General features: G+C 46.6%; 1 protein-coding gene across 3 annotated transcripts in view; it reads right to left on the bottom strand.

Annotated features, from left to right (window-relative positions):
• The window catches only part of PID1 (phosphotyrosine interaction domain containing 1), an 84,080-nt gene extending 65,125 nt beyond the window's left edge, over positions 1-18,955 (bottom strand). Inside the window, exon 1 of one of the 3 annotated variants that reach the window (XM_080604027.1) lies at positions 18,797-18,955. In XM_080604027.1, the coding sequence (XP_080460153.1) occupies positions 18,797-18,826 (30 nt within the window). In that variant the 5' untranslated portion in view covers positions 18,827-18,955. Of the gene's footprint in view, positions 1-1,039; positions 1,150-9,875; positions 11,736-18,796 lie in introns of those variants that run through there. The other 2 variants (XM_080604029.1, XM_080604028.1) reach the window with 2 other exon arrangements.
• Between the last annotated feature and the right edge of the window lie 5,272 nt (positions 18,956-24,227).

The raw sequence follows: 24,227 nt of genomic DNA on the forward strand, positions 1-24,227 counted from the left end.
CTAAGCTATTTGCATGTATAATGGACATACAGTTCCTTCAAAAAAAAATCTCTGGGCCAAACTGATAAGCGATGTCAATGACGGTAATCTGGAGAAAAGAAAAAAAAAATATAAAGCTGATGCTGGCCATTTACTGATATGGCAATAATCAGGTAGGCTGCAGATACGATGCAGGTGGATGCACACACAAAAGGATTCAATGTGAACCTTCAGCGCTGCTTCTGTGTGAGTCAGCCCCAGTCCTGCAACGGGAGAAGAATCCACAAGGGACTTTTGAAGGGACTCCAGCAAGTCTCCTGGCCTCTTCCACAAACATTACTAGGAAGAGTAACTGTCTAGCTCATAGCATCTTGGAAAGGAAAGATAATTTACACAGCGCTTAGAGCAAACACCAGCTAGTATCATGAGGTCCAACTCCTCTGACGGAGGGCCATCAACAGAAGAGAACCTCAGTGCAGAGCTTGTCGGATAAGCTCTATGGCACACAGAGAATAATGCAACAGCCATGCAAGACCTCATCACCACTCACTGCCAACTGGTTGTTCATTGCAGCTGCCGAGATCCCCAAGACTGCACTACAAAGCTTTCTCTGCCTACATGCTGTTCATGAACATGCAGCACTCAGCGCCTCAGAGAGGCACAGAATAAGGTTTTGCCTTCGGTATGCACTTGGGAAAGTCTGCAGGAGGTCAGAGTCCAGTGCTCGAGATGGGTATTTCTCTTCCTGAGGGCTGATTCCAAGCTATATGTCAGAGGTTTGTCTTCTTGCATTCCAAGTTTTACCATTATTTAAAGGAAAGTCTGTAAAAGTGTTGGTGCTGATGGAATGTTACTTTGGAGACCACCACAACTAAAGCACTGGCATTCAAAATAAATAAACAAATACATCTATGTCAATTCAGTCCAGAAGCAAATCTTGAAACAGAAAAACCCAGAAGTGGAAAGTCTGGGTGAGCTGCTAGTCGCAGTCACAGACTTTGAGAGGGCACTTGAACTCCACATCACTCAATCGCCACCAGTTCCCCTCCAATATACTGACCTTTAACCCAGCTATGCTATTTTGAGGCTTAGGAGACTTCAGGAGCGGAAGGTATCCTTGTTTGATTTTTATTTTATTTCAGATCCCAGGTTCTCTGTCTGGAACAGATTTTCAGATGACATTAGAAAAGCCTCAGAAATAACATCAGTAAAGTTTTGCATGCACAGCTATTTGCACAAGGCAAATCTACAGTTTTACAAGACAATCAGATAGATAAACATCTGTCTGCTCCATTCCGAGCAGCTGATGAGAGCAGGGGACCTTTGATCATTCGACAAAGCCTGTTCCCTCTTGGGTGCAATCCAGCAACCACCATAACAGAAATGTTTCAAGTTTTGTTTTTTCACATCTTTAAGTGCTGGTTGGGTACCATAAGCAGCTCAGTGTCATCCACACTACAAAGAGCACAACAGGGAAAATCAGAGGTTGAAGAGCTACATCATCTCCCCGCAGAAACACGAACACAAACTAACAAAATTTTCTGTTGTTCAAGGCAGGCAGGCATATGCAGTGCTTATCCATAAGGCATGGCAATAGCTTTTGACTGTTTCACAATGAAAAAGCTAAACAACAAGTACATCTGCTTAACCGCTGAATTTTAAAAATAATTATTTGTAGAAATAAAGATTAGATATCATCTGATGACCATGGTACTCCATGCAGTGTGCCATCCCTTGTATAAATAGGGAACCAGCTTCAACCCGCACATGAAACAGGGCTGTGGCTGTAATCTATTTTCCCTGTAGCATCTGTAGAAAAGTGATTAGTTCCAACTCCTGCCCTATGACATGAGCATTTCCACTTTCATGTTTTATCACCACTGCAGTTAGAAATTAACAGGCTCTGGTGACTATCACTGATATTCCCAACCCAACGGAATAAAGCTGTTCCTAAAGCAGATTTGGGATTGCCTTTTCTGCTTACACAGTAGACAAATCGCAACTGCAGTTTACTGTTATGCTGCCAATATTTAATAGTGTTTAATGGTGCGGTATGGGTCTGAGCGAGGACAGGGCACAAGCATCCATATGGAGAACAATTAGTGCATCAGCTCCACCACAGCCTCCCTGCATGCCCTCCTCCCTGCCTGTGCACTGCTGTACTGGAGAACGGGAGCAAAATGAAGCTCGCAGGCTATTTATTTGCTGAATTACCAGCTCAGACCAGACGATTCTGGGGAAGGGAGGGTAGACAATTCTGAAAGCAGCGCAAGCAATGAACACGCCATGGCAGAAATAGCGCTCACGGGACGCGGGGACAAATCTCAGCGGTTGCACATCAGCAGCTCCGGCCGCCTGCCCCGGGCCCTATAAAGCACTCCTGGGTGTCGCTGCCTGTACTGGGTTAGGCTGCAGCCAGCCTGGCTGCCCACCATGGCTGCTTCATCATCCTCAGCTGTCACAGAGGAGGGTATCTTCCCATTTATTCAGATGTGCGTACGCGCACACAGCAGAAGGAGCGAGCAACGCTCGGCTCATTTTCCCCCAGCCCATTCGGTTTGGAAGAGATCCTTCTCCATTTCAGTGCCTGATGTGTTCTGGCCTCAGCCGCTTTTCCGTTTGGCACACAATCAAACCGTATTTAGAGGAAATCCAATTCTTCTATAAAAGTTGCATCTCAATAAATTGTGTCTTACCTCCCTTCCCTACCCATGTTCAAAGGGAGAGAGTACTGCAAGTCTCCCAAAGCCGTTCCCATTTGAACATTGCTTCCCACGTGTACCTTTCAACTCCCAAAACTGCACTCAGTATGAAAAAAAGCACAGCAAAGAAGCAAAGCTGTCTTCCTGTATTATATTCACATAATAATCATAAGCAATTTCTCAGAGAAGTCCTCCAGGCACAGTTTTAATGTTAAAGCAATTCTTGCTCCATTTTAACTATCCAGTGATACAGAGCTGATAGCCCAGCTCATTAAAAAGTACAAGACGCCGTTTCAAGAAATGCCATAATTTCTTGGGCAGAGTTTAGACACACTCCACAGAACAGCCCGGCTGTTCAAACCCAGCACTTGAGCCCCTAGGCTTTGGGCTCAGGTGCCCGTATTTCATCAGGAAATTCAGGTGGTTCTTCTGCTAAACCAGGTGCTACACCCAAGTGAGACACTGCAAATCCACTGTACATTCCCAATCTCCAGCAACTCTGCAAACATCACACTGCTCTGCTTAAGGCCTCCTTTTTTTTTTTTTGAGGAAAAAGGAAAAAAAAAACAGCTATTTTTAAAATAAAGCCTACTAGAAGGAGATTAACTATCCTTAAAAAAATACTTGACAGCCTCTTTGCATGTTATTGAGTGGCCCATACATATGGCAGATGAGTGCGGTAGAAGATGATAATGCATAATGATAAATAAACACTTCTGTTAAAAATCCATAAGCCTACTTATGACTAGCTTGAGACATACAAGTTATCTACAGCTTACTCAGTTCAAGAATCCTCTGCTTTCAAAATGTCCATTCAGCAGCCCTGCCAGATATTGTTTCACAATACTACAGGCTCACTTATTCATAAACAAATCATTAACATTCTTGACATAAATCCATAGTGTACAACAAATCCCAGCTATGATAATGTTTTACTACATTTGCTGTGCCCATCATGAATGGGAGTTCTGTTTTCACCAAAGAAAAAAACCAGCCTCAACAAATAAAAGGCAAATTATTCGCTGCGAGAAAACCGCCAGGATGAAATGCCTATGCACAAATTACGAACTAATTATCAAGTCCATATAGTAATAAACCTTGTGTTCAGTTAGTGAACCTGGATGTCACGATTTACACAAGAAATCTTCCTGCTAGGACCATAATAAATAAAACGCTGATAGCTAAATACAGAATGGCAGACTTTTAGAATTTTGTCAGCTGCAAGGAAAACCTTTTACACGTTCCCATTTCTCCAAACACAGGCACAAAAATCATCTGAAAAGATCCATCCGAATCCCTCCAGCATTCACGCATTGCTATGGGTTTATTGACAGCTCTGTACCAGAGGTTTTCAGCCAAGCCCTGAAATGATCATGGACCATTTTTATATGCATATATCAAAGCTTAAATTAGACTAATTAAAATGAACAGAATAGCTTAATGAACGCATCAGGACTAGGCTGCTTACTCTCGCTGAATAGCCTCTGCATAGATGGCAGCACAGAGCAGTGCTTTCAATCAGGGCTTCCCCAGCAAGAGTCTACGCATGGTCCAAAACCACAGCCACCACAGCAGCATCCCCACGGGGCGAGAAGGGCAGGGGTCCGAGGGATGGGATTTCCCGAGCGAGGCAGGTCTGCAGCACCTCCAGGGACCAGCCAAGTGGTCTGTCACCAGCAAAACCTCGGAAATCATAGAGTTAAATCCTCCACCACGTCCCTCAATTTGCTAACGCCTTCTGCACCTTATTTAAAGAATTAAACGCCTTCCTTAATGGCCATGTTTAAATAATTAGGAAAGATACTGGGAGATGGTTAAACTTTCCATTGATGCTCTTGGCAGATGAAAAGTACACTCTGAAGAACTGGATTTCTCTGTGGATTGATAAACAAAATGCAGACTGCTTTCTGTGTTGGCTGCCAGCTCAGCCCAATAAATAAAAGATGTTTTCAATTCCAGAAGAGATACATGTGCACCGAATGATTTAATATTTAGCAAAACCCAAATGCTATCCTGCAAGAAATTAGACTTCACTTAGTGCTCAGAGCACAGCCCTTTCGGCACAGGCGGCTGCTTGCTCGCAGTAAGTAAAAATATGCGCATGGCTGAAATGAGAGCTTTGTTATTTCTATAAAAGCGTGCAAGTATTTACTGTTACACTGCAGCATTTATTAGGAGCATGCCCCCTCTTTTTATTATTTTGATTGACATGGTTTTTCCATTTCCAGCTGGGTTTAGCTCCAGTTTTGTGATAACATAACGGCAGTGCACTCACGTGTCGACGCACAGAGCACGGCTAACTCGCAGTCTTCAGGCCTGAGCTGCTGGGTGACGGTCTGCAGCTCAGGAGAGCAAGTTTACAAGATATATTTATGGGTTTCGCTCTGTCTGTACCCAGCCTTCAAAACCATTTCAAACCTACTTTTGCCAAAAACCGACCAAGGTTATCTAGCCTAGCTTTTGGTATCACAGAGGTGACTAACCTTAATGGTTCTTTAACCCCACATCTCCTGAAGTTGTAACACATCTGTTAGTACAGAAACAGTCAGGACTGAAGGAGTGGCAGAACTGAAAAGTGGCAGCAGAACGGGCAGTCTGCATGAAGCAAAGCCCCAGCCCCTCTGTTCAAAACCTGAGCGCACTTGAGGACACGTGTGTTTGCCACCTTTGATTTCCTATTTTCTGGAAAAAGCAATATTGCAAATCCCAGCTTTCCTCTGCTGACTGGTGACAACACAAAAAACCTGCACTGTGCGAACCCACAGCCACACATCTCCTGGCACTCCTGCCAGTTGTTCACTAATCCAGCTCAGAAACTGAAAGAAACGACACCTAAGCTTCACGAAGCAAACGGCAAAAGCAATACCTGTCTGCTCTGGCTGGGCTCACCTCACCTATTTATCTCCTTCAATATGCCAATGCTAAATTTTGCACAGATCTAGTTCTCAAAAAACAAACAAACAAAAACACGAACCATCAAAAGCCAACCAGCCAAGCCACAAGCCTCAGGCCCCTGCTCCAGCAGCCAGGCTGTCCGCATTTTACCAGCGATTTCAGCGAGGAGCAGAGCCAAGCCTGAATCTTCAGATTACCCTTTGCAAAATCTCAAGATTGGTGCTACCAAAAGAAAAGAAAAGATCAAGCAGGTTGACTCAGACAAATTGTTATTTCTGTAACTATGTTTATTAACTCTGGGTACATAAAAGAGAGGAAAGCTTAAGCGGTGCTAGAAAAACACATATTGATGTTAACCACAATGGCAAACTAAAAGTATGCACCGAACCTTTCCTTCAGCCAGGAAATACTTTCAAGCTGTTTCTTTTACAGCTAGTCACTGGGTAGGAAATGCTTTTTAGACAGAAAAATATTTTCTTTTCCAGAAGCCTCTATAAAATCCATGCACAGAGTACATTCGGATGAGAATTAGTTACTTGTTTACTGCAGTAGTTCAGTATACAGCTAGACCCAAACATCGACTAAACAACTTATTTCCTCTGTTAAGTGAAGAGTGGCCCTACTTAATGGTCAACACAAACAAAACAGTTTGATTTTAAGGAAAAGAAGAGGCCAAGCACTGGCAACACATCTGCTGACTGTAAAAAGCTGAACGGCGACATTAGAGTGTACAGGAGGATATCCCTCGTGTACTTTCCATTTTTTTCTACATGAAGATATTCCAGAATAAAATGTTACCAAATGCAATGAAATTGAGATGTTCTAATATATGAAAATAATGTCCTAAGCCCTGAGCTATTAATTCTGAAGTGCTGTGGGCTGTAGCTTATCATTATCATCTAGAAGCGAGGGATGGTTGTAACAGCCAATTTCATTTCTCCCCAGTGACTGAATCATGTGCTAGCTAAATCATTTATTAATGTCAAAGGCTGACATTTTTCAATTAAGATAATGAGATTCTGGAGGCTCTGGCCATCTGAACCCTGTTTGTGCACACTCGTTTGGCAATTAAAAAAAAAAAAAAGGAAGCAGCCTGATAAACGGATTTTACTTAAAGTGAGTACTAAATACTAACAATTTAGCATTAATCCTAACACATACCTACAGCTACGTTCTGGGAATAAATATTTATACTTGTAACCACACAGTGTTAGGGGTTAACATGAGGTTAAAGAGATATTAATCAAAACATGCACATTAGAAATTGGAACTGCCTGAAATCATCTCGCCCCCCATTGCAGCTCCTCTGGTGAGGACCAAGCCTTTGTCCATCCAGCAGACAGACAAACAGCATTTCAACATTGCATGAAAGTTAAGTAAAATCAAGTCATCAAAACCACATGGTACCAGACAAGCTGGTCCAGATGTTACCAAGATCTGTCCAGACTCCACGTGCTCAGCTTTATTTTATTTTGCTTACAATTAGTTTCAAAGATATGATGATGAGCTAAAAAAAAAAAAAAGTGTTCTCTTTGGAATTCCAGGTGTACAAAGCAGAACAGCATTAAACATTCGCTAGAGCAAACCCTGGGTCTGTATGTGGGGTCAGGTAACACACCCTGGACCAGCCAGCATGGGCAGCACATCACAGCACGGCATTCGCAGTGCACACTTGCTGCCACGACACTGTCAGCTCCCGCACACATCCATCAGGGTGGGCGAGAACTGGTGGCACACAGTGAACCAGAGCTCTCAGCTTCCCCTTTCAGACACGAGCCCATCCCCAGAGTCTCCTCCAAAGCCCACGGGAGTTTTTCCAAGCCCAATTCCCCACAGTGCCATGCACTGCCCGGGCAGCCCCTGCTCAGCTGGAGGCCTGCGGGACTTCAGCATCCCCGTACCACACTCGCAGGAGGGATGAGGTGGGACAAAGGCTGTGATACCAACGGTCAAGCATTGCCAATCACCCAGGCAAAGCAAGATGCCTTAAAGAGTCACCAGAACCGCTCCTCACCAGGGCACCACCACTGCGCAGCATAAAGGCTCCAGCACGCAGCCGCACCTTGGCACTGCCAGCACTGGCACCGCAATGACCTCCCTTCAGCAGGAAAAACTGACAATGCTAAGGAGGTGATGATACGCTTAAAAGCCATTCCTCCACCCCCAGGGAAGGATAACAGACGGACAAGCTGTGCGGTGTCACTGCTCCTGTTGCAGTCCCCCAGCGAGGTGCCTGCAGCCCCGCTCCCTCCCCAGCGCACCGATCCCATGGGTCACATTCAAGCTGGCACTGAAAGGAAGCCCTTACCTGCTCCACTAGCTGGACAGCACTAATAAAAGAATTCATATCTATAACACAACTATACTGCTGCCTGCTGACGCCTGCTAACTGGGGTGCTACAAAGATGCCAAGCTATTTTTTCTGGAAACTATTATGCAGCCATAACCACTCCACTGTCTATAGCTCTGCAGCACACTTGCAACGATTAACAATGATCAGCTTCGTTATTCTTCAAACTCCCAGCACCCCTTCTCTATCTGTATGGGAAGTCACGTATAACACTGTAAGGCCTCGGACATTTTTGAAAGCAGATGTTTCAGTCTGATTTTGTTCGGGTATATGTTGAGTTGTAAAACTCAGGAGGCCAGATTGAAAAACTTCCCAGAAAGCATTTTAAAATAAAAATTAAATTAATTAATTAAATTTTAAAAACACCGGATAGATTTTGGAATTATAAGGAACAATATGACATCACTTTCCTATTGTGCTACATACGGATTTGAGAATAAGAAAATGTTGGAAATGATGTTTTCCCCAGGATAAGACAGACTGCTCTCTAATTTCAACTCTGTAAGGACGGCTGCTGGATAAGAAACATTTTTTGTTGCTCCTGATAAATGCTGAAAAAAACAGAAACTGGAGTAGGCATTTTAAACCCTTTGAAGAAACAAACGTTACATTTTTTTGAGAAAACATGAAAATAAGAAAAGGAATAAGAGACAGACTGCATTCACAAACGAGAAATACACTTTTCAACCAAAATCTCAAAAACATCTGTTGAAGTCAGGCCACAGCCCACGGAAGGCTGGAGGCTGCAGCAGAAGGTGGCCGTGGGCACTGCAGGGCTCCAGGTTGGTGGCCAAGAGCCCAGGATGCTCCCAGCCTACGCCTGGGGACCCAGCATGGCACCCACGGGTCCTCTACCCGCACTCCCCTTACCCTCACAAAGGGAAGAAGCCGTGTGACCACCAGGTTTATTAATGCTTCCATAAATATTTTGTAAAGTGCTTTTCTCCTCCACCCCAAAGCAAGCGGGCTCCAGGCCTGCAGCGTGACACAGACGTTCCGGTTGGATACGTAACAGCCCCTTATCCAAACAGCGAGGGCTTGGTCAAGAATGACCTCAGTAACAACGCGTTCCAAAAAGAGTAACACAGAAACGTTCAGTCTGGCTCGCTTAGACATTAAATCTTTTCACAGTCACATATATCTGCTTAAAAATAAAGAAAAAAAAATCAGGTAAAATTCGGACACTCCCAAAAACACATGAGGTTTCTTCAGAGCAAAAGAAATCCAGAGCAGCTCCCCTGACATTAGCAATAGCACTTAGATTAATACCAACTTACCAAGATCAGAATTTGGACCAAAAGAGATCTGCATATAGATAGACAGGAGCAAAGTTTATCCCCACATGAACAAAGTGACATCTATTTAGACATTAACAGTTTCTGAAATTCTCTAGCTTGATATAACATCAGTGATTTAAATGCCAAACCACATTCACTTCATTTATCTTGGAAAGCTTCACATACACGTAAGAAAACCCTCAAACCATAACACAGGAACTGAAGGTCAGACTGTTGCTTTCAGAGCCGGCATAGTAAACTGCGGAACAAACCAGTTACGGACATTTCCACAGTTAATGCTGCTCACTCACTGCACATGGATATTTTTCTAATGTCATGTAAGCAGCCACAAATAACTCCTGCTGTTGAGAAATAAAAATCCTAAATTGAAAAGACAACATAACAGCCCTCTGAAAATCATTTAACAATATTTGTGTTTCTCGTAGCCAATCAGAACCAAGTTATGCCAGTGCAAGGTTTCTGCAGACAGGGCTCTGGGCTGTGACAGCCCCCAGCCCCCTCTGGCCCCAGCTGCTGACAGCTCCCCACCAAGGGGACATCCGGCTGCCCCCACATCCAACAGCTCCACATCTCTATAAGGCACTTCACATTAGTCCAAAGCCTCTCTTGTTGCTGTTTTGCTGACAAACATACCGAGATACGTTCACCTACCCACACCCCCCTGCCCCACTCCAACCTGCTGCAGCCCTGTCCTGGGCTCAGAAAACCAGAGGGAGCCTGTCCGGCCACGGGGTGAAATCCCTCAGCTGCAGCAGTGGGATGGCTCTTTCCAGGAGAAGAGCTCTCTAACTCATTTCAGCTGTTGCTTGCAACTCACAATCTCTTCAGATACGACTCTCCTTAGTCAGATGAGCTCCACCACTTGTGCCCAAAACTTGTCAGCATCTCAGTCATAAGGAGGATGTAGGAGAGTGACTTCAGGGAAGAAACAATTAAACAGTGACTAAAACTTCAGTGAATACTGTCCTGAAGTGCCAGGGCTTTTCCTCACCCTTGATTATGAAAGTTAGTTGTCTCAGTCCAAGGCTCGCTCTGTCCCACAGAAAGGCTGACCACCTCTCCAGACCCTGCAGTGAGCCCAGTATTTCTGATGGGGTTGTCTCCTGTACCAGGCTGCCCAGTCACCACTGGACAGCTACCAGGAAATGACCCGAACTGTGTCCTTGGCAGCTCAATGGCCCCTTTCAGCCAAACTGTTGAGAAGACCACTGTGAAATTTTTTAGAATATCCTTCCTTCTGATTCTAACCCAAACAACAGAGCCCAGCTGTGAAAACTGAAGCCTGCACAGATCCACACTGCACAGCCTCCTCCTGAAAAGCACTGGGACAAAATTCAAGCCTCTACAATTTTTGTTGATTCAAAGTTATAGTCAAGCATGGAATATTCCTGTGGACTATAAACAAAAAACAAAACACTGAGGAAAAATAAAACACCTCACATTTAAATTGATTTACTACCATTCAATAGTGCTGGAACTGGTAACACTAAAAGCAACACGGACACTGTGGAGTATGCAAGCCTGGAAAGCATCACAGAAACAGCTCGCTTTACACTCCACGTGTACATCCAAGTGCTTCTATGTCGGGTCTCACCTCTATCTTTAAATATCTATGTATGAGAAATGTATCAAATTGCTTTGTACCCCACAGTAATACTGCCTGTGTCCCCTCACACACAACCCCATGAAAACTTCACTCAGCCCACGAGACATTTTGAAAGCCCTAGTTGCCAAGCACCACACCACCAAAATCTGTTCTCCAGGCCTTGCTTTGACTCCTCCCTGACAGTCTTCTGAAAGATGAAAGAAATTCTCTGCCGCCTTCTGCCGACACACTGCGTGGGGAGGCCGGGAGGAGGCTTGTGCCAGGCCTCGACCCCCAGGCAGCTCAGGGAGCTACAGGCAGGGCTTCCAAAAAGAACTTTTCTGGTCAAAAACTGGGGGGAAAAAAAGAATAAATTCCAGATGGAAAAGCTAAAAATGGGAAAAAGATTCTATTTTAAAAAGTCTCAAATCGGGGGGGAAAAAAAAAAAAGATTAAAACCCTGTTTTTGAAACCTTATGTTTTTGCTGTTTGTCTTGGTGTGCTCCAGCTCCACACCAGAGCCACAAGAACCAGCACACCTAGACACAACCCTCCTGGTGGCAGTCTTGTTTCCAGAAGGCAACACTGGAAAATTGAGAAAAATGTCTCTCAACATAACACTAGAAACCAAATTCAGCATATTAATTTGGACTGGTCATGTTTGATAAATAACAACAGAATTTTTGTTTTTCTGTTTTAATCAGAGAGACTAGAGGGAGTGATTTCTCCCCCAAGGAACAATACCGTTTTCAGGTCAGTGTCATCATCAGCTCAGAAAGCGAGCATTAATCCTGACAGCAGGAAAGCTCATCTCCAGCTACAGGAAAGCCACCAAGCAAGTAAGACGTGATATGCAGAGCCTCCTCCTGCAGCCACACAGAGAGGAAAGGTTCCATCTGCCCACACCTTTTGTCTCTCAGCACCACAGCCCACTCTCAGGAAGAAGTTCCACAGTGTGGAGAAATGTTTGTTTTAAATGAGACCATACAAGCTTTCTGGATCCCGTGTAACAGCCCAGTAGGTGGGATTGCTGCCTGCCCTGAAACCCAGTCAGGCCCATGAAGGCTGGTACAGACGCCAGTGGAGCTTGGACTAGCTCCCATTGCAAGATTTTCAGGGCAGCTACTGCCCCGGTGGGACCAGACTTCTGAACACCACTTCTCTACAGGCGCTGAATGAGTGGTCATGTTTTCAGAAAAGCTCAGTCCACCAGGTAAAAAGCTCTCTGGAAAAGCCCGGCCCCAAATGGAGGTTCTGAATATTTGGAAACTTACTCCAGGGTCATTCTGAACACTTGACACGAAACGTATGGAATATCCATCTCTGAAACCCAGAGGGAGCCTGGAGCGGGAAGAAAGAAGCGGCCACAAATCTGAGCTCCAGGACATTTAATTAACTTTCTATCTGTTCGCAGTGTTCCTGGCAATTCCCATCAAATATATCTGGAGAAAATATTTTCACATGAGGAGACGTTTGAAAACCATCTGGAATGGCACAGATCCAATGCCATGAAGGGGCACAGCACAAGATTGCTGGTGACTTCGGTGCCACGGCTCTGAGATACCTGCGCTCACAGCTCAGCTCAGTCATTCGGAAGCCCATCAGGGATCTGGGTCACACACAGGGCTGTTAAGGCTGCCTGGAAGCAGGGTCAGCCATTAACCAGCAAGAGTGGAGTGGGACAGCCAAAGAAGGCCTGGGGCCTGCCCCAGACCTCAACCCCTCGCTTGAGGCCCTTGGCATGGGGGTGAGGGAGGCCTGTGAGGGAACAAAGGCAGCAAACAGTGAGAATGGCAAAATTTTTAAGTTTCTGAATTTGCACTGGAACTATTACCAACAATAATTGGTTCATCAGAAAAGCAGCTACCATTTAAACACAGCCAGTGAAAACAGGCATGGAGGTTCTTCAAAACGACCAATGCTTCAGAAGCCACTGCTGAACTGCTAAGATAGGGGTCACTGTAATGAAATCAACTTTATCATTCTGAGTCTGTACAATTTTGTTGAAGTGCTATCATTAAAATAAAGAGATATCAAGTATCAGAAGAACAACTTTTTTTAAAAAAATTAATCCCCCAAAGACTTTATGCATCAAGATTTGTATTTGCTACTCCGCATTTTCAGTATTTCAGCGAGAAAAACAAATCATGAAAGGTCACATTAAGTCTTTTCACAGACACTTTGCAATCACCCACATTTAAAATCTTTGCTCAAAGATTTTTATGCACTTAATCAAGAAGAGCCCTGCAGACTAACACTGCTGTCACCTGCAACTTTCCAGCTATTATTTGAAGCGCAAGTAAGTTCAATTATTATACATGAAAGCATCGTGGAAAAGAAAGCAACTATTAAACATTGCTTGAAGGGGCTTTTCAGCTCCACATCCACGAGCGCCCAGGCCAGGCTCTCATCCTGCCTGCACAGCACGCCGGATGGCAGGCAGAACCACCACCACACCAACCAGGCACAAAGCCCCTGCAGCCAGAGGCTCCGCCGCCCAGCTGAACGCCTGCCTGCTGCACACACGACCACCCATGGAAGGTGATGGCAATGCTGCTATGGACTGTCCTACTGGCTGCCATCGGGGAACAGAAAGAAAAAAAAAAAAAAAGCAGGCAGTTAAAATCCTGAACTATTTAGACTGAATGCTTTGGGCTGACTGCCTTTCCTCAAGGAAATCATTGATTTTTTTTTTCATTATTTATTTTTATTTGTCTTGGTCATCAAATAGGCTGTTAGCTTTATAAACTGAAACTGGTAGTACACTATTAAACGAACCCTTAAGATCATTTCCCAGAGGGCTTTCCACAAAACAGTCACTGATTTTGATTTTCTTTTGGTCATAGAATGCTTCCCAAAATTAGCATTTTTCCAGAGCCATTCATTTTCTACAAAGAATAAATAATGTAGAAAAAAGGCACTGCCCAGGCTAAGTGGTGCCAGATGAGCTTGCTGCAATTCACTGAGCTTTGTTTGAAAGATCTCTGACTGCTGCAAAGTCATAGTAGCAAACTGGCATAAAAACTTTGATGCCTTGAAAAATATCCTGTAGCTATATAATGCCAAAACATTGTGCTGAGAGACTTTCTGGACGTTTGCATCCACATGATATAAGCTTAAATTTCAAATACTTTTCACTTTTTCCTTCTGACATAATATTTAATAAAACCAGAGTTCAGTAGTAGTATCACTCCCACTATACATGTCTTGCAGCAGTTTCTGTCTAGACAGCTGTTTGTATGCTTTACACTTGCAATCTGTTTGTGTTGGTTTTAAGGAGGAGTTATTCCATATGCTGTTAAAAATTCGAAAAACACTGTTTCAACTGACTGTATAGAGCATTTTCAGTAGACATGCATCGGAACACTACAAATATAATACCAAGATGAGAAGTTGATTTGAAAGCACTGACAGCACCTAAAACCACATTACATCTAACAGATACAAACGTTGCCGTACAACCAGTGGCAGAGACACGCACACCACAACACAATTACCTTGAAGCCATCACACATACCGCTTTGCTCAAAGCTGGCTTTTCTTCGGGGAACAGTTTCCGTATTCCTGACACAGGAAAGGTGTTTGATGTTTACCCTAGGTGGTAGAGGATATTTTCTGAATACTGGAAAGCCCTGTGCAGCATACTGCACGGGTGGGGGGACTCTGGCTGCCCTCCAGTAGCGTGGGGCAGAAATCAAGGGACTGATTACCCAGGGGCAACCACTTGCCCAAGAAAAGCATCCAAAAGGCAGAGATGCAACATGGGATGATGGCAGCAGGCACCACCAGTTCTCAAAGCCCACCAGTTGTACCACGCACAGGACAGAAGCAAGAGCTACTTCCACAATGAGAGCTCGGCGCAGCTCCACACAGGGACGCTCGAGGTTATAGCACTGCCACATCCCCCACTCCTGAAGGAAATGTATTTGGACACGGCGATCCTCTGCCCACACGTGCTAGGAGAAGCAGGGAGACTTATAAACAGGGCTTACGGACAGCCTGAACTTGGAAACTATGCACCCTCAGGGATTTATTATCTAGAAACAATGTCTGGCATCAAGCTTCCAGGAAAATTTAGGTTTCAAAGCAAATACCAGTCATCTCACAGACAAGCAAATGGAACTGCACTAAGACCTTGGTTGTTTTCAAAAACCACTTCAGAGCCCTCATGGGAGCAACACTGTGGCCAGCAGCTCCGAAATCCCAGCTGCGACCCTCCCGTCCCGAACCAGACACAGAGGGTACATTTGGAATTAGTTTTAAATACGGACTTCAGAAGAGTTTTGGCTTTATTTCAACCAGTGCCATCACAGCCAACATCAAGCCAAAAATCAGGCAGCACTGCCTGTGACTACCGACAAACTCTGCCACAAATGGTGCGATCAAACCCATGCACAAAGGGCAGAGGGCGCCCGCAGCTGGAGCCCAGTGATCGCAACCGGTGGACCAGCTCTTATATATGTGCTGCACCTCCCGGCGAGGACCCCAACAGAGGCAGGGCACACACAAGTCCTCTGTTTTCACCAGCATTTAGTTGAACACAAACAAGCAGTGCTGCCGCAGAAATTACAGCAGAAAAAGTTTTCAAAAGAGACACAAAGATCATCCCTTTTACACTGAGCATGGAAATGCTAATGCCTGTATTACCTGTAAAATCACAACCTTCTTACGTACCACACCAGAGCGGCTGATCCCTATGGTATACTCGGGCAGCATCCTGGCCCTGCAGTGTCCCACATAAGTAACAGTCCCACGGACTTCAGAGAAAATGCACGCAGCCGAGATATTGCTATAGGTAAAAGAATGGCAGAAGGGGAAGGAACAAAGAAGAAAAAGTGGTATTGTATTTTCAAGGAAATTCCAGAAACCTTGATATTTACGTTTCTCTTGCTTATTCTTCCAATCCATTTAATTCCATTGGGAACTACACTGGGAGTCTGCTGGGATTTTTGTACACGCACAGCCAAAGCCAAAAACTTCAGCACAAACTGAAACTTGACAGGACTGAGCACATTCGGAACAACAGCAGCTTCTACGTGATCAGCCACAGACCAGGAACATGCAGCCCTGTTGCTCACCGGGTGGGACTGAGAAAAGGAGACCCACAAGCAATAGACAACCACTGCACCCTTCCCAGAAGGAGGCAGGTGTCTGCATGCTGCCATGAGCGTGCCCTTCTCAGTTAACCACACGTAGCTGTCCTCAGCAAGGAGGGCAGGGCTGACCCAGGACAGCAGGCAGCCACTTCCAAAGTCGGCTCACAGTCTCTTACTAAACTAGGCCAAAAGAAATATGCAGAAAGATGAAAATATTTTCACTGCCGTTTTACTTAGCACAGAGCTACAGCACGGACTAATAACAGACCTGCACTTTGGCACAGCTGGAAACTGACGCAAGATGCATCTGAGTCACAATGACACCACATACAACTCGTGAAAGCCCAGCTCCGTGCTCTCTGCACCCATACATCAGCTTGAAGGAGAACCTACAAAAGATGGAGCTGCAACCTGCCATATACATCCCCCAAACACTGCTGCATCTTGGCATGACTGGCACGTAACTGCAGAACATGTGAACAGAGACCACAAGACATGATCGACTCTACCCAGTGCCCCAGTAGCCAAAGTCTCCCCTGCTGCAGCCCAAACCCCATGCCCAGCACCCTCCCGCCCATGCCACGAGGAAGCACCAGGGACGAGCTGGGGCCCCCCTCACGGTACCCTGGTGGCACCGAGATTTGTTTCACAGCAGCTGGGTGGCAGGAGACAGGGAGCCTGGGGACAAGGGGAAGGACACGGGACACCTGAAACTGGATTATGATGTTTACATGGAAAGAAGGGAAAAAAACATGTATTTATTGCTTTGCACAAGCTCCCCGTAGGAGGGCCAGGCAGCGCTGCCAGCAGCTCTGGCCAGGCTGGTGATGCACAACGTGTGGTGGTTCTTGGAGACAAACACAGAGATCAGGCTACTTAAAAATGACCACGTCTCAAATTTTAAAAAGAAAAAAAGTTGGGAATATTAGATGATCTATTGCCAACGCAACTCTGGCTTGTGTGTATACAGCTTAGAATCCAACTTTTAATTAGGTGATTGCATCCCAGTGACTCAGAGCAGCCTTCCTCCTTGGTGGTGCTCACCGCATTCATTTTGCCCACTGTTCACTACATTTTTATTTAACCTCATGTGAACGCAGAACTACTAATGGCTTCTTGGGGCTTTTTCAAAGCTTTCCCCTTCTCAGTCCAGTAACTAGCACAAGTCAAAACGTCATTTAATTCTGGAGGTTTGGATCCCTCTGGCTTGTTTTTGACAGCACCTACAGCTCTTAATACGCTTCCCCAGCAACTCCCAGTAGCAAGAACCACAGTTACAGACTCAGCATCTTGAGAGACTCAGGATGCCTGGAGGCTCCAGCTAGAGGCAACCAACAGTACGTTGCAGAAGATCAGTGGCCACTGCTGAGCAGTTCGGGGCTCCCGGCTGCCTCCCAAGAGCACAGCCTCCCCTGCACCTCAATCTCACTGCAACAGGTAGGCGAGGTGCATGTCCCCCCTTCAGGCAGCCCAGGTTCCCTGCAGCACGTGGTCTTCTCCATGCGCTCCCGAGGGAGAGACGCCTGCATGGGTGCAGGATTTGATAACTTAATCCCTGCGGGCTGTAGCGGACTGCAGCGGAACGCACGCGCCTAAGGAAGCTGAGTAAGGTTACACTCACAACTTTGTTCTGCATCACATAAGCACTTGATTCTAATTAGCCTTTCATGCTCTCCTAGGCAGCATCACCTGCTTGTTACATTAGTATCTTAGCTTTAAACCGAAATCCAAGAACAGGACACATCCATATGATCCAGACCTGCACACCGCTGCTAACCTCAGCCTTCCCCTTCTCCTCCCCTCCCTCCGCTGCTCTTTGTGCCCCAAGTGCTGGGTGCAGCCTCGCCTCGGGTCCTTCCCCCACAGCATCCCGGGCCACAAGCCCAGCCAGGGGCACGGTCCCACCGGAGGGCAGGTGGAACAGGTGCCCCAGCCTCAGCACCAGGCCCAGGATCACCATAACACAGGTGATCGCGCTGCTTGCCTTTGGTACCCGCATGTTTCTGGCTCACACAGGGGAAACAAACAAATAATAATGCATTTACATAATAATATTACATAAGGTTCATAACATTTACATCGTAAGAATTTACACAATAATATTTGTCCTGGAACCCACAAACTATTGTTCCGATCAACTACAAACCAAGCTCCTCATCCTAGAGAAAAGTATGCCTTTTTGAGAAAAATAACTATTCCTGTTCCTGGCTGGGGGGATTCATGCTCGAAGATCTGCTCAGTGTGGCTTTAGTATCAACTCAACCCAAACCTCTGAATTTTCTGCTTGATGGTATCAAAGCAAACTCTCAATTTCAGTCGCAAAAGCCATAAAAACCTTTCATTGGCACCCAGCTAAGTAAGACTGCTGGTTCTTGCTTAAAATGCCCGCTTCTCTCTCAGCAGACACTTGCTCTGGAAACTAACGAAGTCAACACAGTGGAACTACAAAGTGAGTTGGATTTCTTCTCGCCGTCTGCCTGTCTCAAATTCCACCCTGAGTTTATTTACATGCAAATCTGCATAAAAGCATACATTAAAAAAAAAAAAAAAAAACGCAGAGAACCGGGGCCAGCACCCCGGCTGAGGGGGGCCGGAGCTCCCCGACCCTTTGGGACCCGCACATTTGGGGGCGACACCCGGCCCTCGGGGACCCCGCTCCCCCAGGACCCCGCTCCAGCCGCGGGGCTGCGCGGACCCAGCGGGGCAGCAGCGCCGAGGCCGCGCTCCCCGTGCCCCGACCCCTCGGAGCCCGCACCGGGGGACAACGGGCACCGGGAACGGGGCAGCCCCGCCGCGCCCCCCGTTCCCAGCCTCTCCGGGCCGGGGGAGAAGTTGCAGCCAAGTGTCCCGTTGCCGCGGGCGGGGGATGCTCCGCCGGCCCCGCCGCCTACCTGCAGGCGCTCCGTGGCCGGCTGCCACATGGTGCCGCGGCGGCGGGAGGCGCTGCCGAGCGCGCTGGGGTCTCCGCGGGCGCGCAAAGCTCCGCTCGCCTCCGCGCCCCGCTCCGCTGCGCGCCCCGCTCCGCCCCGCTCCGCCCACGGCCCGCCCCCGGGCGGAGCAGCACCAGCGGCAGCAGCGGCAGCGGCGGCACGGTGCAGGGGGTGGCCCCCGGTGGGTGAACCGGGAGCGGGTCCGGGCCCGGGCGTCGCGCCCTGCCCCGGCCGTCGCGCCACCTCCAGCGCCGGGTCGTTTCTTGGCTGCCGGTGTGTTACATGACAAAGCGGTGTTCCCAAACGCAACTGGGCACGTTCCCAAACAGCCAGGGTTTCCACCGCCTTCGCCTGTGGGAAGCAGCCCCGTGACCGCGTCGCAGGATCGGGGCGAGGCTGTGTGTGGTGGGAGCGAGGCCTCCGTGAACGCAGACCTCGAAATTACTTCTGGAAACGCCACCAGCATGGCCCTTAGCAGGGACGGGCTAGTGAAAGCCGTTCAAGGCTTGTGGCTTGGCTAACTGATGAAGCAGAGGGGCTGGGCCCATCCCCTCCCCAGGAGGGGAACAACTCACCCCGCTGGGTGCAGCCCTCCTCACCCACAAGCTGACAGGGTGGCCCTGTGTGGCCCCGTCAATCCTCTCATTTCTTCCAACTGACGCCAGGGAGGCATTTCCTAAAAGCCCTGCTCTTTCCCAAGTAAACTTTGCTGCTGCCCTTCTCCTAACTGTGAATTTACCCGCCATCACTACCTGTAGTGGCTGGGAGCACATACAAACCCAGGCTTCTGTCGGCAGCACCTCATGAAGCGGGTTTTGGATCCACAGTTAGCAGGAAGGAGCCAGCTGTATGGCAGGAGGCTTCTTCGTCCTTCATTGACATGACTTTTATTCAAACCAAAACCACTGAGGGAAACCTCTGCATTTTCTGTGAAACACTCACACACTCCAAAAGTATGGGAAAGTGGAGAAAATGCCCGCTCTATGCTTCAGCCTGTGTTATATGAGAGGAAGACAGGAATACGCTTGTGGGTAGAGTGGAGCAGCTTGGCTGCAGGTTTCTGAAATCAGGCTGGCTGGTTTCTGACATCAAAGCACCGTGCGAGCTCCCGGAGCCTCCCCAGGCGCTGTCCCTCGCAGCAGCAGTGAGGCAGCCGCAGAGCTGCCCAGTGCGGGGGCGTGCAGCCTCCAGCAGCACTCGGCTGTCGTACGGGTTCCTGCTGTCCCAGGAGATTCAGCCCCTTGGGATATGCTCCTCCTGTCCCCAGCACGAGCGCAGTGTCCCCTCCTGTTCTGAGGCTCCCCGCGATGCCTCTGCAGGAAACTCATTTTTCGGCTGGAGTGGTGAGGGACCAGACAGGGCCGAGTTCAGGAAATGATCAATTAAGCTTGGGTGATTTCATGTCACAGTCTCACCAAGATGAAGTCATTTTTACCTAGACCTTCTAATATTTTAATCCGAGCACTGTTTTTTATTGGGTATCTGAGCTGTTCTGCATTAGGGAAGTTCCGTCCCCAGCCAGTCAGAAATCTTTTGCTTTTGCTTAAATAAATAGTGTGAATTAATATTTCCAGGATGTGCCATGTTCCAGAATGTGCTTGTAAGAAGATACAGATATTTTTTCTATTAATTTTCCTTCCTCTGTGCCAAATTCTGGGATTTCTCTTCTTGTAATGAGTTAATATGAAGATAATTCTTTCCAAAGACTGCAGTGCGTTACCCAGGTTAGGCCCACATCTCTCAGTGGTCACGAGGCAGAAATACTGAAGCCAGGGGTGCTCTCCCATTTCAAAAGAGAGTATTTGATGGAATAAGCCAATTTCAGTTTTATTCACAAAGCAAATTTGAAGCTTCTCCAGTGACTCCGGGTATTTTCTCTCTCAGTGGCTCTTTGTCTTCCCTTTGGGGCCATCTCATACACTAATATAAGGTGTGTATAGCAACGTGGCTCCTCTGCTTTCAAAAACAAAACCAAACTTTTTTTTTTCTGTAGACGTTGCCTTTTTAATTACCTAAAATTGTCTGATTGCCAATCCCAATGTATAATTGGACTTAACAAGCTCCATTAGCATTAGGGGCACTATAGTTTCACACTGAAACATATCACTAGAAGAGTCATCCTGTTACTTAAATGCTGCTTCCCCAAATATTGTGCAGACTTTGCAACTCCAGTTTCCAAGATCCTCATTTTGATTGTGCAAGATTATCAAGTGTACACGTGAGTCATTAAACGCATCTTTTTTTTTTCTTCAGAATTCAGTTTACCTTGTTTTTGCTGTTGCAGAGTTTGCCTAATTGATGACTTTAATGTCCCATAAAGAGCTGTAATTAATGTCCTTCCAAAATCTAAATTTACTCTTAAACATGTTGTCAACTCACTCCAAGCCAACATAGCATCCTTGCACAGATGAAGTACATCAAGTACATTGTATGAATGATATCTTTCTGAAAAAACGTTTTGTGCCTAAGCAACCCAAAATACAGTATCCAAGTAATTGAAACTTTTGTGTTTTGTGTTTTTGGTTTTTTTTTGACAACTTTATCACACTTTAACATTCAAATTAACAATAAATGTATTTTTAAGTAGAACTTCATCTTTCACAGAAGGCAAAGCTAGATAGGATGGAATTATCTCTGCTTTCTGTCTAACTGATACAAAGAGGACAGAGTGAAGAACCAAGTCAGAGATTTCCAGTTCCAGTGGCACCACGTGTACTCGGAGGCTCAGCATGGCAGAGCAGCGGTGCCGGTGCTGCTCAGGGAGGATATGGCCAGGCTGGGCCTCCAGCGCCGCATCTGGCCACGGGACGCAGGCAAGCTGCCAACATCAGCAGCCTGGGTTCTGAGGGGCTCATTCACCTGCTGGCTTCAGTAGCTCCTGAGAGGCAACTTAAATTACAGCAACTTCTAAATGGCAGATACCCGTCCTTCAATAGGTACAGCCTCATCTATAGATCTGGCTCTGTATTCCCTACCCAGGAGATATAGGATGGCTGCTGTTAAAGTCATAGCAATTGAACAGCAAGAATATTTCTTTCAAATACTGACAAAATGCAGACCACGTATCTCCAAAGGTCCTTGGTTGCCTTTCAGCATTGTGCTTTGGTAAATTGAAAGAAAAAATTATTTACATACTTGCTTACTGTATAATCCCACCCATGCAGCACCATCTATTTAGGTAGTCGTCTTTATTCTGATTACCTAGGTGCTTTGGGATGACTGCAGATGCAGCAGTGCAGCTCCACCAGTGGTGGTTCAGCTGAGGCCGCTTCTGCTCACGGTGCATCTGGCTCATTATCCTCTTCACAAATATTTTAAGATGGCACTGGGAGATCCTATAAACCTGAAGCAACACGGTGTTAATGATTTATGAAATTGAGGCAGCGATAAGTATCCTAGAGAAGGGAGATAATTCAGATTTGGATACGGCATATTCTCCAGCCCCTCTGTGCCAGGCTTGCCGGGTGCAATGAAGGCCTGATTTCCAACGTGCCTGAGAAGCGCTTGCTGGGGTGACCATGGTAACCAGGTGCTTTTTGTCAGCCATGCTGGTGCCAAAAATGTTCATGTCCCCAATGGTCTCTTCAGCTGGAACTGTCCCACTGCCTTCCTGGAGCACCAGACAGCTTCTCCTCCTCTCCCCACAACAACTTGGAAGATGACTTCAAAGATGTCTGGGGTTATAAATCAATAGAAGTCAATAAATGGGTGCCATGCACAATTAGGGACCTACTTGGCCATATTTTGTGATAGCTGTCTTTTCTTCTCACCTCTTGGCCTCATCTTTGTCACCTCATCTGGTGTCACCTCATCTTTGTGTTGGACTGTGCCAGCCCTGCTGACACCAGCGCCACAAACAAGGCACCAAAACCAAGGCAGGCCAACAACTGCAGACAGCAGTTTACCACAAATGGCTCGTGTGGCTTTAAAAGGCCAAATCCCTAGATTTTGGCAATGGTGGAGCAGCAGGGGAAGGGCGAGAGCCTGGCAGGAGCTCGGGCAGCTGCCTCCTGGCTCCGTGCGCCACGGCCTAGCACCAGCCGTCAGGAAGCACCGGGGAGCCCAGGCCTCCCAAATCTGGGCCACCCAGAAAAGGCAGGGCAGCAGCAGAGAGTGATTTGGGCAGGCTCCAGTCTACAGCGGTGGTGACAGGAAAGGCTGAGCCACAGGGCATGGGGCCATGGGCAGGAGCCCAGAGGGATCCGCACGGAGGAGAGGGGACAGCGAGGATGGGAAAGGGGAAAAGCAGAGGCCCAGAGCCTGAGGGAGCCAAAGCACAGAGCATTTCGGGGATAGTGACCACATGGCAGGGTGACACAGGAAGGACAAGGCAGAAGGGACAGAAGTCCTCATCTCCAGGGAACACTCCCACCACAGCACCAGTGACACAGCTGTTCGCCAGACACTGCCATGCGGGGACAAAGAGATTTCCAGAGTGTCTCTAGCAGCCAATTTTGCCTTAACATACACAAAGAATATCAAGTTCAGTTTGTAATGTAATCTCGTAAGCAGCAGAAAATAACACACAATTTGGGGTTTGACACATGCCAGACACTTCTGTCTTCACTCTCTTCTAGGACCAGAAGAATTTGAAACAAAACCTTTAAAGACCCCATCAGCTCTGTGCACCTAGATTTTACTGGTTTTATTTGTGAATTACTTCTGATGATTATTAAATACTTATTTGTCTATGTTATACTCCCTCCAGAAATACATTCAGAGATTACAATCACCCCACATCACTTTTACACCAAGCTAAGTCCATGACTTGCTTACACTCCTGTCCATGACTCTTCTGTGAGTTGCACAGATGAGACACCGTGAACTTAATGTGAAATACTTCTGATTTTTAGCAACATAAACAAGGGAAGAATCATGTGTATATAGAGAAGCTGTTTTTAGGGAAAGCACTAGAGACAGTGAAATTACAAAATGAATGAATGAAGAGTCATAGGTGATAAATAAATAATGAGACAATTTTATATGTACTGGATATCCCCTCAGAATAAGAAAATTTACTAAGGAAAGAGACTTTTGACCGTCTATGGTTAAAATTGTTTGCAGTATATCACCGCAGCAATAAAACGGTTTGCAATGTCATTTAGATTTCACAATTGCCAACCACTTCCTTCTCAGTCCATGACCTGGGCACTGCACAGATTATTGGGAAGATTTCAAACACGTGCTGCTGTGCTGATGTGAACTGATTCACTGACAAATACCTATGGAGGTAGTAAATATAGATTTACAAAGCATTCAGAGAAGCCCGAGAACCACCTCTTGTGGATGGTAATTTAATGGGGCTTCAGTCCCTTCTAAGTTTTTGGGAACCAGAGTGGATGAGTCAATGCTGAAGGCATAAGGCTGATGCCATCAACATTTCACACAATAT

This window comes from Anser brachyrhynchus, assembly GCF_964034855.1.
Source record: "Anser brachyrhynchus genome assembly, chromosome: 9".
Taxonomy (NCBI): Eukaryota; Metazoa; Chordata; class Aves; order Anseriformes; family Anatidae; genus Anser; species Anser brachyrhynchus.